The sequence below is a fragment of the Harpia harpyja genome, chromosome 7 (assembly GCF_026419915.1).
Source record: "Harpia harpyja isolate bHarHar1 chromosome 7, bHarHar1 primary haplotype, whole genome shotgun sequence".
NCBI classification, from domain to species: Eukaryota; Metazoa; Chordata; class Aves; order Accipitriformes; family Accipitridae; genus Harpia; species Harpia harpyja.
The window spans coordinates 27266466-27282814 of record NC_068946.1 but is presented as its reverse complement, the minus strand read 5'-3'; the positions used below and the strand labels follow the sequence as shown (position 1 = coordinate 27282814).

General features: G+C 40.7%; 1 protein-coding gene across 4 annotated transcripts in view; it reads right to left on the bottom strand.

Moving 5' to 3' along the window:
• Positions 1-16349, bottom strand: part of CARF (calcium responsive transcription factor) — a 41648-nt gene that overhangs the window by 12375 nt on the left and 12924 nt on the right. For 3 of the 4 annotated variants that reach the window (XM_052791247.1, XM_052791245.1, XM_052791248.1), the window contains 7 exons: positions 12550-12739; positions 10067-10187; positions 8990-9133; positions 8314-8547; positions 7753-7915; positions 5000-5075; positions 430-560 (listed from right to left, as the gene is read on the bottom strand). In XM_052791247.1, the coding sequence (XP_052647207.1) occupies positions 430-560; positions 5000-5075; positions 7753-7915; positions 8314-8547; positions 8990-9133; positions 10067-10187; positions 12550-12739 (1059 nt within the window). The remainder of the gene's footprint in view (positions 1-429; positions 561-4999; positions 5076-7752; positions 7916-8313; positions 8548-8989; positions 9134-10066; positions 10188-12549; positions 12740-16349) is intronic. The other variant, XM_052791249.1, reaches the window with a different exon arrangement.

Genomic DNA, 16349 nt, shown 5'->3' with positions numbered 1-16349 from the left:
AGCTGGAAGCAGTTTTAGGATTTTAACATATTTTCTTAAGAGGCTGGAGGAGGATTTAAAAGGAATAAATAAGACTGAATTATCTCCCCTCAGTTTTGCAGCATCTTCATTATGAAGACTGGACCATGTGGAAAATGAATTGATGCTTGGTTTGAGGCAGAAACCCACTACCTTCATCCTCTTAGTTTTGCCTTCACAAAAGACCCTAACTTCAAAGTGTCAGAAGATGGTAGTGGGATCCCCTGCACCACAGCTATATGCTGTGTGACATGCAAGAGAGGGCAACAAGAGAGCTGACAGCTATTTCAAAGTCCGCATTACCTAGCCAGTGTTTGGGGTCATTAGCTGTGAGGGAACTTGCGGTTCTCAGCTCGCCTTCAGCATTTCCAGCACACAATGTTTGACGTTCTGTAAACAACTTGACTGTACCTGAAGTTGTGCAAATATCTTGGGCTGAATTGAAGAGAGTGAAGACAACAGCTGAGCTGTTTCTGGTAGCAAGGACTCCCCGCTCTGGTTGGATTCTGCTTTGGTGACAACTGACTCCCCTGCTGAGGTCCCTACAGTGCCACAGAGAGGAAGCAGTTATGACAAATTTCTTCTTCCTGTTTAAAAGCCTCCCCCGCAAACTGAACAAACCCCTTCAATCTCCATATAGACATATAAAAGACATGTATATACATATATGCTGTTCTCTTTGCAGAAGAACTTGGATGCTAAAGAAAAAAGGCTGGGTATGAGAAAAAGACAACACTGTAGGAAGATTGTATGTGCCTGTTCAGAGTGAAAAAAGAAGTACCAATAAATCCATTGTGGAGAGCAAAGTAATTGCACCCCACACTGTACTTTGAATTTCTAGTTATAACATAAAAGCTGAAACATTTCTATCAAAGCAGCAATCAAATAATTTGACAATACATACACCTCAGTAAGGGCTCAGTAACAGACAGGCATCAAAAGAAAGGGCTGTCTTACAAAACAAAAATCTACGCAGGAAATCCTCTAAGCCTCACCACTCCCTTCCAAACATCTTCATGGAATTAGGATAACTTCTATGCAATATCTCAGCAAAAGTCCATTTATCTGGAGGCCTTTCAGCCTACAGATTACATCATATCCTCAAAATTCTTATTAATGCAAGAATGATGGACTTCATTTCCTGACGACTTGTAAAAATTGAGATTCACTTGTAGCAATTTCTGCAAGAAAAATTCCCATGGGATCATTCCATTTCCTGTTTGAGCCACCCAGAACATTTTGGTTAAGATTTATCCAGACACAAGCAGACATTGCTTAGCCTCTTGTTTTGCAGTTTCACTGCTATAACTGTAAAAGAAGACCTTGCCCTGTGCATGTAGATTAGCCTGGTGAATGGAAAAAAATTGAGAATGGCCAATTGCAAACAGTTTTCTAACAGGAAATCATACAAAAGTTTCCAGCAATCTAAGTGAGTGGAGATATATTTTTCAACACATATACCGATATGCAAACTCTAACTTTATTGTAACTGACCATAAAATACATTCTATAAATCTTCTTGAACACAACTACTTCAAATATTTAGGCTCTTTTTAACACTATACAGAGATTCCATATGCCTATGTGAATATTCACATGTAGGAAGAGATGGTAGTTCTTTCCTTAGGCTGTATTCTACACCAACATGCCTAGGAATAAAGCTAATAGTTCAACTCCTAATGTAACCACTCCTTAGACTGCATGGGCATTCAGTATGAATGCCAGAAGTTAAAAAGCCCCAAATATATATATATACACAGGTACTTTATCTCACTTGTCATTATACTTCATAAAAGATGTAAAAGGGAGCACATTTAAGTTTGATAGTTACAGTGATTCTTACACCGAGGAGAGAACAGAGAAAGCTGTATCACATAGATATATGGAGTTCTGCGCAACAAGAAAACAAACAGCTGGGTTTAGTTCTGTTATTGTTTGGTTTCTTAAATGTAAATTTGTCCCCATTCAGCACAAGTTGAAATGAAAAAAAACGTATACACACAAAAGTTTGAAAAGTCAGTGTTTTTCCTTGCTACCACTTCACATAAATTAATGAGAGCCGATTTTTTCAGTCAGGCTTCTTTTTTTGCTTAGACTTGTATTATAATTATAAACATGTGTTTGCAATGTGTACAAACACATACCCACATATATAAGGGAAGACAAGATATGCTGGAATTAGAGTATCTGCTTATGTTCACTGAATTGGTGCACATATGCAGAAAACTAAACAAATCCAATTCTCTAGCTTCCTTTAAAATTCAGTATATCACTGGATAGATATTTACACATTTGATAGGCTACACTGCCTTAGAAAATTATCTGTGAAAGACAAAGAAAACAAGAATTGGTCTTCCTGAACCTTCTCCAGCATTCAGACAGTTCATACCAAAAGTCATTGTCCTGGTTTCAGCTGGGATAGAGTTAACTGTCTTCCTAGTAGCTGGTACCGTGCTATGTTTTGAGTTCAGTATGTGAAGAATGTTGATAACACTGATGTTTTCAGTTGTTGCTCAGTAGTGTTTAGACTAATGTCAAGGATTTTTCAGCTTTTCATGCCCAGCCAGCGAGAAAGCTGGAGGGGCACAAGAAGTTGGCACAGGACACAGCCAGGGCACCTGACCCAAACTGGCCAACGGTGTATTCCATACCATGGGACGTCCCATCTAGTATAGGAACGGGGAAGGGGGGGCGGGGGAATCGCCGCTCGGGGGACTGGCTGGGTGTTGGTCGGCGGGTGGTGAGCAATTGCACTGCGCATCATTTGTACATTCCAATCCTTTCATTATTGCTGTTGTCATTTTATTAGTGTTATCATTATCATTATTAGTTTCTTCTTTTCTGTTCTATTAAACCGTTCTTATCTCAACCCACGGGTTTTGCTTCTTTTCCCGATTTTCTCCCCCATCCCACTGGGTGGGGGGGAGTGAGTGAGCGGCTGCATGGTGTTTAGTTGCTGGCCGGGGTTAAACCACGACAGTCATCCCTGCTGAGCTCTATCACAGCAGTTGAAGGCACAACTATTCTGTGTCTCTCCATAAAAGCGCAGTAATAGAAATAGTAACATAGACATGCAAGTTTAAGCACAGTAAATCTGCTCATATTGCAAATTCCTTTTTTTCCTAAAAAGCAAGACTTCCTTAAAAAAGAGGGACACTAATTCAAACTGAGCCTAAAAATTTACCTGTTGTCCTCTGACAGTTGTCAAGACTGAAATTCTTGCCCTAAGAGCACCAAGCATACATGATGCTTTTCTGTTCAAATTGATCCATTGCAGCAACAGCTAAAATAAGAGTTTAAAAAACCCCAAACAAAACAAAGCCCAACATTGGCCTTTTTAACTGTAAATGCACTGGTGTGCATGGAACAGCTCCACGTAAATTAGGTTCAGCAAGTCATTTAGGAGAAATCACACAGTGAGCCAAACCTCTGGGGGTCTATATTTCCTGCTACAACAAAGATAAGAAATAGGTCATGAAGTGACAGGGGCCAAAGGGGAAAGAAACCCAAACACATCAGGACTTCTTCAGGCAAGAACCACAGTGGAGGATAACTGTTGACATGACTAAATCTTTAAACATGACAACTGTGGCAGTGCCCCTTTGGCCCCTGTAGACTTCTCTATCAGCTGTCTGGAACAAAAAGTATCCACCACCATGTTCCAGTTAAATGGGAAAACAAGCTGGCGGTACCACTGAGATTAAAAACATCTAAGAAGTCTGCAGCATTATCTTAATGTATGCAAACAGTTAGGCTCTTCCACCTTCCTGCAATCATATCCCTGCTAAAAGCCAACAACTTTTCTGATGAGTTTCATAACAAACCTATTAAACAAGGCATGGGGAAAGGATCCACAAACATGCAGAAAAGTTCTTTTGGTGTCACAGTAGACAAAATATCCTTGAAACCTGGGGAAAATGGCACAATCATCTCTCATTTTAAATTTATTATCAGTTACCATGTTCTAGCAGAGCATCTCAGCCTATGTGTAATCCTAACTATGTGGGTAGCAAGTAGACCTAGTTACAAACACCTGTATTTTGGTTTAGTACATGTTTTGAAGTCGAAGTAATAGTAGTAGGAACCCACTTTCAACAAAGGAAAAGTAGTGTAACCAGTGTCTTCAAAAAAACCAAACATTTGACCATGAACACATAAAATCAAGTTTCTGTAGAAATCTACACTATCTACACTCTGGTTTTGCAGCGGAGTAGGAGGAAGTTTAACACTTTGCTAGGTGGCTCAGCAGTCGCTGGGAAGAGATGCTACTTTAGCTTCACATATTAATAAAGAGGTTACACCACACAAAGAACTGAAAAAACATATCTCACAGCTCTGCTGCCACTAAACACCTGTGTTTCTATTTCTATTCTAAGCATTAAGGAAAAATGGAAAAGAGTGCTCTCAATTCTGGCAACAGAAATACAGCGTTCCTTGTTCAGGGCCTGAACCTAGCAGTGGAACTCATCAAGCCAATGACTTTGTGAGAAGTAGGAAACCCAATATGCATTCAAGTCCTTTTTAGCAAGATGTTTAAGCATGTGTGAAGCACAAACCATCAAGGAACTTAAGTACCCAGTTGGCTCCTGGGTGTTGTGTGCCCTGACAGGTATAGCTGTTCAGCGGGAATTTAATTCTCTCTACACAGGTGTTATTATGCACCTTCATCTAAGACAAGATGTTCTTTCCACATAACCATCCCATTAAAATCTTCAGTCGCTTGAGGATGCTAAATAAAAGCCAAATTTATAATTTTCATACTTCTGCCAACCCCATCATGACTACACGTATTTTTCCACACATGCAGTCAAATAGTTAAAAAAAAAGTATGCCAAATTAGACACACCAAAATAATCCTTCTTAAGTTCAGCTGAGTGACAGAACATGACAGCAACCTCTCTGGAAGGAAACTGAACTTCTGTGACATAGCTAATAAAACAAATCACATTTGGAGACAGCTAAGTTATTAATGCAGTCCTACCATCTGAAGGTGGTGAGGCAAATGTAACAGTCACTGTCTCTGTGAGAACATTCCCACTGTCTGTGGTCCACTGCAGCTGAAAGGAAAAAGATCTCAGTTCTCAGAAAGGGTGCAAGTTTATCTATTACAGGAACATAGGCTCAATACAGGACCCATAGGAAAACAGTGTCTAAAACAACACTTTCTTACAACCATGCATTTTGGGAGGTCTTGGTTTACAAAAAAAAAAAAAAAAATTACTGTAAAAGATTTTTTAACATGCACTATATCAGGAAGGCTAAAGTCTGCTCATGACAATTCAAAGACTTTAAAATAGAAAACAGTCAAACCATTTGGCTAACTAACAAGTATCACTCACTCACCTGGGCCAAGAGCAGTGTAGGGAGAGGGAAAAGACTCATGACAGCATGATTTAACAGTACAGTTTGTCAAAGCTGATTTTAAATCAGCAATTCTTCAGCAGTCAGCCTTGTAACTGGGAAAACTAGGATCACTGTGTATCCCTTATTACTCAATAGGTGGAAGAAAATTAAGGAACAACACGTAAGAGTTACCGAGCATTCCAAAGTACCTACTTCAAGCTTACTTCACTTACTATAAAGTGCATTTATTAATATTTACACATTCAAAATGTTGTGCAAGGCCTAATTTAGACTGTGCCTGAGACATACTTCATCCCCATTTTTCAGATACAGGAAAGTAGTAGTAACCTCTCCAAAACACAGACAATGACAAAGCCATGAATAAAATTTTCTGATGCATGCCAGTTTTTCTACACCACATGGCTTTCAGTTAATGCAGTCATCATGAAGTGCTAGTATTGTAGTTTTTCAATCAACTAATAGCAATCAAATGCAGATGAGATGCCTTCTTTGCCTCAGTCTTTAATAGTGAGTCCAGTCATCCTCAGGGTACTCCACCCCTTGAGCTGGAAGGTAAGGATGGAGAGCATAACATACCCCCCTTAATCCAGCAGGAATTAGTTAGGGACCTGCTACGCCATCTGGACACTCACAAATCTATGGGACCTGATGGGATCCATCCAAGAGTACTGAGGGAACTGGCAGAGGTCCTTGCCAAGCCACTCTCTATCATCTATCAGTGTTCCTGGTCAACAGGGGAGGTCCCAGAGGACTGGAGGCTTGCCAATGTGACTCCCATTTATAAGAAGGGTCGGAGGGAGGATCCGGGGAACTACAGGCCTGTCAGCCTGACCTCGGTACCGGGAAAGATTATGGAACGGTTTGTTTTGAAAGCACTCACATGGCAAGTCCAGGATAAGAGGGGGATCAGGCCCAGTCAGCATGGGTTTACGAAAGGCAGGTCCTGCTTGACCAACCTGATCTCCTTCTATGACCAGGTGACCCGCCTAGTGGATGAGGGAAAGGCTGTCGATGTTATTTTCCTAGACTTCAGCAAGGCCTTTGACACTGTCTCTCATGGCATACTCCTTGAGAAGCTGGCGTCTTGTGGCCTGGATAAGTGCACTATTCACTGGGTGAAAAACTGGCTGGATGGCCGAGCCCAGAGGGTCGTGGTGAATGGGGTGAAATCCAGTTGGCGGCGGGTCACGAGTGGTGTTCCCCAGGGCTCGGTGTTGGGCCCTGTTCTGTTTAATATCTTTATTGATGATTTGGATGAGGGGATTGAGTGCACCCTCAGCAAGTTTGCAGACGACACCAAGTTGGGAGGCAGGGTCGATCTGCTTGAGGGTAGGGAGGCTCTACAAAGAGATCTGGACAGGCTGGATCGATGGGCTGAGGCCAATTGTATGAAGTTTAACAAAGCCAAGTGCCGGGTCCTGCACTTCGGTCACGGCAACCCCATGCAGTGCTACAGGCTTGGGGAAGAGTGGCTGGAAAGCTGGCCGGCAGAGAAAGACCTGGGGGTGCTGGTTGAAAGCCGGCTGAATATGAGCCAGCAGTGTGCCCAGGTGGCCAAGAAGGCCAATCGCATCCTAGCCTGTATCAGGAACAGTGTGGCCAGCAGGAACAGGGAGGTGGTTGTTCCCCTGTACTCGGCACTGGTGAGGCCGCACCTCGAGTACTGTGTTCAGTTTTGGGCCCCTCACTACAGGAAAGACATTGAGCTGCTTGAGCGTGTCCAGAGAAGGGCAACCAAGTTGGTGAGGGGCCTTGAGCACAAGTCTTATGAGGAGTGGCTGAGGGATCTGGGGTTGTTCAGTCTAGAAAAGAGGAGGCTGAGGGGAGACCTTATCGCTCTCTACAACTACCTGAAAGGGGGTTGTAGTGAGGTGGGTGTTGGTCTCTTCTGTCAGGTGCCTGGAGATAGGACAAGAGGAAATGGCCTCAAGTTGAGGCAAGGGAGATTTAGGTTAGATATTAGGAAAAATTTTTTTACTGAGAGGGTTGTCAAACATTGGAATGGGCTGCCCAGGGAAGTGGTTGATTCACCATCCCTGGAGGTATTCAAAAAGCGAGTGGACAGGGTACTCCAGGGCATGGTTTAGGGGGCATGGTTAATGGTTGGACTCGATGATCTTGAAGGTCTTTTCCAACCGCAATGATTCTATGATTCTATGATTCTATGAGATAAATACCAAATAAGGTCAGAAGGTTTTAGTCACATTTAATCCAATCTTGCTCAGCCAGAGATTCCACTGAAAATATTGCTGCTGGAAATATAAAGTCATAGAGCATTTTGGATGAAATACAGCTAAGTGGTAAAAATTTAAAATAAGATTTCCAGTATTTAACTCCAAAAATCAAAAAGAAACACAAAGGCCAACGTACCATTGCTGGGATACTTTCTGAATTATACACCATCTCGCCATTCCTCAGGGATTTCTGCACTTCATGAATGTGGTTCTTGATGTCATTCACAGTGGGGAAGAAGGACAGGTTATGTCTTTCTGGCACTTCATCAGGCTTGAATAATTCTCTTTCCACATACTTTCTGTCACATGTTAAAGGACATTAAAATGTGTGTATTTAAAATATATTGTGCTATCTCTCTCTGTTATAGACGCTGCTACCTTCTCCCTCCCCTTGTTGCAATGACAAGACAAGAGCAAGCTAGATGATCTTCTGACCCAGTTCTTTGTGCATCTGCTACAGAGTTTTGAATTAAAAATCCCCATTTATTCAACTAACGTTAGGAGGACAGCAGCTCTTAGTGGCTACCTATAATAAAATGGAAAGAGGAGACAAAAGCTGGGAAAAACAGATTATCATGACATATGGGAAATATATTCAGTAATGCATCAGCACTGCCATTTAGTTGCAAACCAAACTAATCAAATGCAAAAGTAGATACAGCACTACAGACTGAGAGCATGTCAGACAGTTGTGTACCTTAGTTGCTTCCTCACTGCATAGACCTGCTCTATTCCCTGAGACACCAGTTCTCGGATCTTGTCTGCCACTTGAGGATGAAGTCGGGAAGGCAGAGTACAGTTCTCATCTCTAATAACTTCCTCCTCCTCCTCAGGAGAAGACACAGACAAATGGGAGGGTGAAGAAGGGAGGCAGGAAGTTTCCATTTCATGATATTGGTGGGCTTGCTGAGTGGGTAACTGTACATACCACCTGGCAAGAAGGAAAGAGTTTCTACACACAATTCTCAAGCAAAGGCAAAACATGGGGGAACAGACTGACAATCACAAACAACTTAGTTAGACTGACTTAAGTTTTTACAGCCCCTGAGCTGGAAGATACTGCCTTTCAGAGCTCAGGGCCCTCTCACACCTTTCAATGCAAAATAAACCAGCTCAAACCCCCAAATAAAACTATTTCTATCTATTTCCTGCATGAAAACATCTGCTGAAGTTCCACAGCTTGGTGCTTAACACGTTTACCAAATTAATACTCCAGAGCCATATAAGTCTTACTGACATTGTGGGATTTTTTTACTATTGATATTAAGCAAGAGCCTTAATAAAGTGACTAAGTAAAAAATAAATCAAACCAAGAAAATTATTGCTCTTTTTTGCTTCATTTGTCAAGATAAAGAAAAAAGTGGAAGTTTCACCTGAGGACACCGCCAGCATCTATCAAGTTCTTCTTCAGCATGTTGAATGCTTTCTCCTGCTCCATTCTTATGATTTTCTTGTCAATTTTAGGGTCAGTAGGAACCCTGTATTCCGGAAACTTTTGAACCTTTTTAATATAGATCCTGCCAAGAGGGCGGGGGGGGGGGGGGGAGGGGAGGGATAAAAAAAAAATTCTCCTTCAGTATACTTTGCCCTCAGGAAGCAAAGGCAAAACCCCCACCTACTTCATATCAGATATTAGTATAGAAAAAGTTCAAGCAGAGTGCTGCAGGGGGTGAAAAGCCTCTAAGAGAACTGTAGAATTGTTAAGGACACATCAACAGAGATGGATGCAGACAGACACATTTCTGTTCTGATCTGGAAGCCACTCAGCCAGAGTCATTTTGCACCTCAGCAAAAACCCTCTGTCCCTCAGTATAGTAAAAACACAACACCATTTCTGAACAGGCTGTAGTTCACCCAGCTTGAAGCCAGAAGTGAGCACATACATACCTAGCTGCAACTGTCCAGGTAAACACACTCTTGGCTCAATAAAAACTGAACAAGCACCCAGGAGAATGCTCAAGGACAAGGAAAAAACCCATTAGTGTTGGACAAGGAGAAGGTCCCCAGTGAACAGGAAAAACTGTAACTCCTTCAGCAAATAGAACATCTACTAAATTAGGATGATTGGCTGATATGAGTGCAATTAAAAGCCTGAAGGAAAAACAACAAATAAGATGACAAAGTTTTAGGACCAAAAATGGTCACTACAGGACACCACAATAACTAACTAATGCTCAGGTAGAGAATGATTCCCACTTGTACTCCACATCCTGATGTACTGCTACTTTGCATCCAGGCAACCTATGAAATCTCAGCCTTACTCAGTTTAACAGGACAGCATTTCCTCCTTCTCTCTAAATGAGTATCAACCTCAAGTTAACAAGGAGATGAAGCTAAGAGCTACAGTGCATATCAGCTACCACCCCCAAAGAGTGCTCTGTCAAGACTCACAGAAAGAATGCTTTCTTAGGATGCTGAGTAGCTCTTCCAGCTTTATAGACAATTCTTACCTTGCTGGACAAGTGGCTTTGTACAGATGGCCAGAGATGCTTTCCTGCTCACCAGCTTTTTTGGGCTGGAACCCTTTCCTCCTTGGTCCATATTGGCACTCCATTACAATGGCTCTGCTTCCTGGGAACGGAAAGTAATGCACTCTATTTATTCAAGCAACCACTGAAGGTATTACAGTAAAACAGTAACTACAGAAAAGATGAGAGTTCCAAAAGAGTTATTTCTGTTTACCATCAAACTCTTCAGAAGGCAGAACACAAGTGTAGCAAGCATTCAAATACAGTGCAAATGCTTCTCTCACAGCATGTAAGGAGTACAGGGCATTTTCAAAGCACTTCCCAAACTTATTATACCTCACAACACACCTGCAACATATATGAAGGAAAAATGCTGGATTCTGCCCTGGTGAACACCAATGCTTTACAAGATAAGCAGCCTTGCAAGTGACCAAAGGAGCACAATGCTGGTAATAAACATAAGAGAAGCAGAATCCCCAAAATAACTGAGAAAATCCACATCTGAAATCAAAGGTCAGCAGCTATTTCCAGCCTCCTCTCTCAAATCAATACTTCAGACCATGCTGTCCCATAAATTCTTACTTGCAAGTCTGGCCTCTCTTATCTGCTAAATAACACTGTTTCAGTGTGGCATACCCACACAAAACCAGACAGGCTTAAAGAAATACTGCTTAGCTCTTAACTTGAAGTAAGTGACGACTTCTAGTCAGACCTCTAACAAAAGGGGTAACAGGCATAGCACTAAAGTGGTCAAGAAATTCTTCCCAATTTCTTCCACGTCACGTTTAGTTATTTTTTATTTATAATTCATATACTCCAGTATGCAGGCAAGGAGCTGCCTATACGACAAGTGATATAACCAAAACCTTTTTAAGAACCACAACAGCAACATAATGTGTTTCCATAAGATACCCAATGATTTATTGCCTTAGAGTGTGACATTAAAAAAAAAAACTTAAAAAAAATCAATGCAAATAAAGAAATAGGAAATTTAAAAGAGAACTATGTATAACAAACAGATATCTTGTCTCTTTTTCAAGAACAAAATTCAAGTTCTAGGATTGAAAAGACTTCAACAGCTTTAAACTAGTCCTTGCTAATATGAATCTCAAAAGCAATTTGATGGGGCCCTTGTTTTATGAAAGTATCAACTATCCAAAATTCTTATTAAAAATAAAAAACAAAATTTTGATGATTAGTGCATGTTTTACACTACAGGAAGCTAGCCAGCTTCTCTATATTTCCCCACAGCTGAAGCACAGCAGGGAAGGTATTACAGATTGGTTACACTTACGCAGAAGGGATACATTCCTCAAGAATACCACTTTTGTCCTGCACTGTTCAGAATTCAGTTATCTGGGATTTAAACTGCAGTTCAGTAAATCATATTTACAGCGTCTGCTCTACAGGTGTAAAGGATTTTAATGAATGCTCTTCATAGAGGAGTTATAAACTAAACCTAAATGTATTGGAAAGGCAACATGTTAAAAATATACCCAATGCCTGTTTGGAGGTCTGAGCAAAGCAAAAAATATTACAATTTCATAATGTGAGTCTCTATTAGTCTACAACATTTTAAAGAAAAAAAAAAATCTATGTGTGTTTTTGCTCTAAATATCATACTGTGGGGCAACTAATTTATCAGGCAAATCTTAGAGGGAACTAAAGATGTCTCATATACATTTTGAGGAAAAAATAAAAGTGTAAATTGTTTTGGCTTTGTTCTTAGTTTTCTTATACCTCACAGTTTATGGCTGAAGCTTTAAAACTGGTGCTAACATTTCACTTTTTCAGTTACTTTCAGGAAAAAAAAAAGAAAAAAAAAAAGAAAAAACCAAGCACATAACCTACATTCCAGTCATTCATGATCTCTATGTAACAATTAAAACCTGTTCATTTCATATCTGAATGAACTCTTTAGTAATCTCACATATGCACTGCATGAGCTAAATTACCAACCTGTGAAGTCTGCACACGCATTTTAAAAACCAAAAATCTGCCTGTTGACATATGCTGCAGTTTATTTTGTTTTTTAAATTTAATTAGTTTTTTTAAAGGGTGCCACTTAAATAGTTTATTGGCTCCTACGGAACAAAGTCTTCAAAGGATCTCCAAGTTAGGCAAGAATATTCAAACAAGCTCTTACCCTTACGAGAACTTTCACATCCTGATGGAGCAGATGGGATCTCCACCTAAAGATCTCATCACAAGAAACCCCATCAAATGGTACTTAATAATTTATTTCTAAAGAACAAAAGGAAATAATCACAACAAAACATAAGCCCGTGGTTTCAGGGAAACAAGCTCCTTCAGACTGTGTCATGGAGGTGCCCAAGCTGCTCTTTTTTTATGTTTGTGCCTTGACTTTACCAATACTAAGGAACACCATAAAGATCCTTCTTTATGGCCAGTTAGCAACTGATGTTGAAATTTTGAAAGTAGTTATTAAAATAAAAGTTAGTTACCTGCATTGACAAAGGGGATCCCATCATATGGGACATACTGAGATTTCCACATCAACCGTGTGGCAGGTTTGGCTGGGCTTGGAGACTGGCGCGTCCCCCACACACTTTGTGTTTGCTGCTTGTGTAGCGTTAGAACGCTCTCTAATTCTGTCTCGCTCACACAATAGCCGCGGTACGAGTCCCCAATTTTCTGCATGGAAAGGAGGTGAAATAGTAGGATTATTCACCCAGCTGACTGCTGAACATTACACAAGAAAACAAAAGCAGTCAGGGACTCTGGCAGGTGAGGACACAGGCCCAGATTTTTGGTGTTTCATGGGTTTTTTCCCCATACTAGTATCCTCACAAATAGATTTACCATAAAATCTAACACCAGAACAGTCCCCACTGAGGTCAGGAGTTTGTCAGCCCTCCAAGACCCTAAGTAAACCAAGAACCCCTGAAAAGATTACAGTTACTGCCAACTCTGATTTCCATAGGACAACTTCACTCCTGTTGTTTCTGCCAGCACACCAGTTGCAGTCACCTCCTACACAAATTCGTCTTAGGCAAACATTTTCACTTGACTCCCACAGAGAATTTCTGAGGCACTAAAAACTGTCTATGCATCTACTTCAACACACGCATGCTGCACTGAGTCTGTGGTTAGCAAGACCTAAAGTCAACAAAGAACAAATGAACACCTTGTGAATGAACTGGGCCAGCACGGTGCTGGTGCTAGCGCAAGCCCAAAAGCAGAGCGTTATGTATGCATGAGTCGTTCTGAGACACCAGTTGCTTACACCTCAGCAGCTCACTGCACTGCAAGCCCACTGCTCCAGCAGTTAAGAAAATCTGCATAGGCGGCGCTCAAACAGCTGTAGTAGGGAAGAGAAGTTGGCAATTGTTTAGCCAGAAATTATAAATAACATTTCTGTCCAAAACTTGATCTGAAAAATCCAGGAGAAGCAAGGCAGCCTGAGAAGTACCAGAAGTACCTTCTTTACAGAAACCTGGGATGCCCCCTTTTGCAAGAGGGATTACAGTACCACTCCACACAGTGAATATTGTGTGACCAGCATTTTTCTTTCCATGTCTTATACCTGTCACTATAAATAGGTCATTGGCCTTACTCTAGGGAGATGAGAAGACTGATAAAACTGTTGTGCCAGAAAAGTAGCAGTAACAGTTACGGCACTGTCTCCTATTCTGGCTTTACTTCTGCGCAAGATTGATCATTTTCCCAAAATTGGTGGGAGGGGAGGAGGAGAAGAAAATCATACAGCACATAGAATCCCTGCTCTCTAGGAGCTTCCCAAGTAGGAAAAAATGGACAAGTGAAACCATCTGCTCCACACAAACAAATGAACTTAGCTTTGTACAGTTGATTAATTAATGCAGTTTTTAATTACACTGTATTTCAGTATGCTGATACATGCTGGAAGTGCATCCTGATCAGACCACTGAAAACTAAGTAGGTTGTAGAAAATAACCATTTATTTTTTAAATCCACTTTTTATTAACAATTTAATTACCTCAAAGTAATTGAATACTCTCCAACCCTTTAACTCCAGCCAAGCTACAAGCCAAAAAAAGGGGCATTCCTTTTCTCCCTGCTGGCCTTATCTCAGCAAGGGTACATAAAAGCTTACACTGAAGTACACACATCAAGACTGCAGTTTTCCTTGAGTGAACTAACAGCAGCAGGATACCAGAGGCATTACACTGTCTACGCACAGCAAGTGTAAGCTGAACATTTCAAGGCAGTCAGGGAATCAACACCAAACACAGAGCTTAGTGCTAATTTTGGACAGCTGCAGCTTATATTGCTCTGCGTTTGCCTGCAGTACTAATTGCCAAAGGAGTCATTGCCCTTCGGAGTTCAGTTCTGGCCAGCTCCCTAGGATACACAATTGGCAGCATGTACCCCGGCCATACCATGGCTTCATCTGCTGGCATCTTCTGTGAAATTCACAGACTTCAACACTGTTTACATTTGTTTCTATTCTGGCAAGTAACTGAAAGAGTGGAATTGTGAGTTGATATAATTATCTGCACCTCTACTAGATCTCAAATTCCAGTTGGACCTTTCAATCCTGTTACTAGTAACAAAACATTCTGCAAGACAGTCACACCTGAAGGATAAATGACACCTCAAAATCCCATTGTCTCCAGTCTGTGCCCATGAAAAGGCACATGCATCCTAGCAGTCTCCAATGGATTTACACTGTGTAACCGACAAACTCAGCAAAGCAACTCTGCTGATAACATACAAGGAGGAAGAGAATTTGAGTTATTCCTCCTTGGATGGGCTGACTCTGCAGGCAGAACAGCAACAAAATAACTTTTTTTTTTTTTAAAGGAACAGGGAGGATTAATGCATAGGGGCACTAGTTCTGCTGAACAGCAGAGGCAGATGTTCTACATCCTCAGAAAACATTCAAACAGACAACATTTTGATTTCCTTTTCTTTAAAAATAAGAACTCTTCTATAAATGCTGCTGCTGTGAATTTTAAACACAGCAGGTGAAATTGCTCATAATAGACTCAGATAGATGAAGCAGATCATAATACAAGTCCTCCTATAAAATGAAACCAAAAATAAATGATTCAGGTAAGCTACCTGGATGTTAGGACAGGAAAATATGTGCCACAGTGCTAAAAACACAGTAATAAGGGTTATAGATCTTATTGGACTTTAACAACTCACTGGCCAACTGAATTAAGTGACTCATTCTGTGAAAATGGTATCTCCACCATGGAAGAATTCATGTTATTGATTTTCTGACCTCTTAACATTTAAGTGGATATAATAGTGGACAGTACTGTTTGTATGAAATAAAAGGCATATAAAAAGAGGAATAGATTAATATATTAAGTTGATTTAAAAGTTATTTCTAAGTCGATACAGAAAGAAATTCAATTTCTAAGTCCCTGCAACTGCAATTTCCAGTTATCAGTGGCCAAGCCAATAGGAAAAACCTCAAATGGTAGGGATATCTGAAGAGGTGAACCAGCTAGAGAGGGTATGAGTTTTCCTTTAAAAAAGTATTAAGAGAAAGCAAAATAAACATCTATCAGAAGAGTCTGGTAGCAGGAGGAAGGGATAGGTGATCTCTCAAGAATCTTCCCATCTCCCCTCCCTTCCTTTTAAGTGATTTATGATGCATTCTAGCTGTTGATATCATCCCAGTCATCAGGACAGTTCTGCAGACATCTAACAATATGCAAATAAAGAGAGAGTTCTGTTTAGGTCAAAAGCCATCACAGGGAATAAAGTCAGAGCACTTTTTAACAAAAGAGAAAACAAGCACAGGTAGCCATGCTGGTACAAAAAAAAAAAAAAAAAAATTCTGTGAGAGTATCTAAAATAGAAATCCTTAGTAAAACATTGACATTAAGGTACTCTAAGTCCCAGACTTGACGCTGGCAAGTTACAGGGATTTTGATTTCTATGTGACAATATGAACTAATATGAACAGCTGCAGAATTAGACCATACAAAAGCAATTTTCTTCTTTAATTAATGGATCACTAAGGGCAACAAAAACCAGTTTGCTCAGCAGAAGACAACAGAGCTTGCACTGTAGTTCAAGAGCGAAATGTAACATGGCGCACAATGGCTTTCCCAGCGCTGTATGGCATTGAGATTTCAGAAGCACATTTTGTGCTTCAGGAGCTGTTGGTGGTCAGTTATGCTAGCATTCCCAAAAAAGGAAGGGATTCCATAGCATTTTATGTGTTTAAATGTGCTAGTAGTACCAGTTTGTACCAGTACTATTTCATAATACCAGGAAGCTTGAACACAATTTCTACAACTAT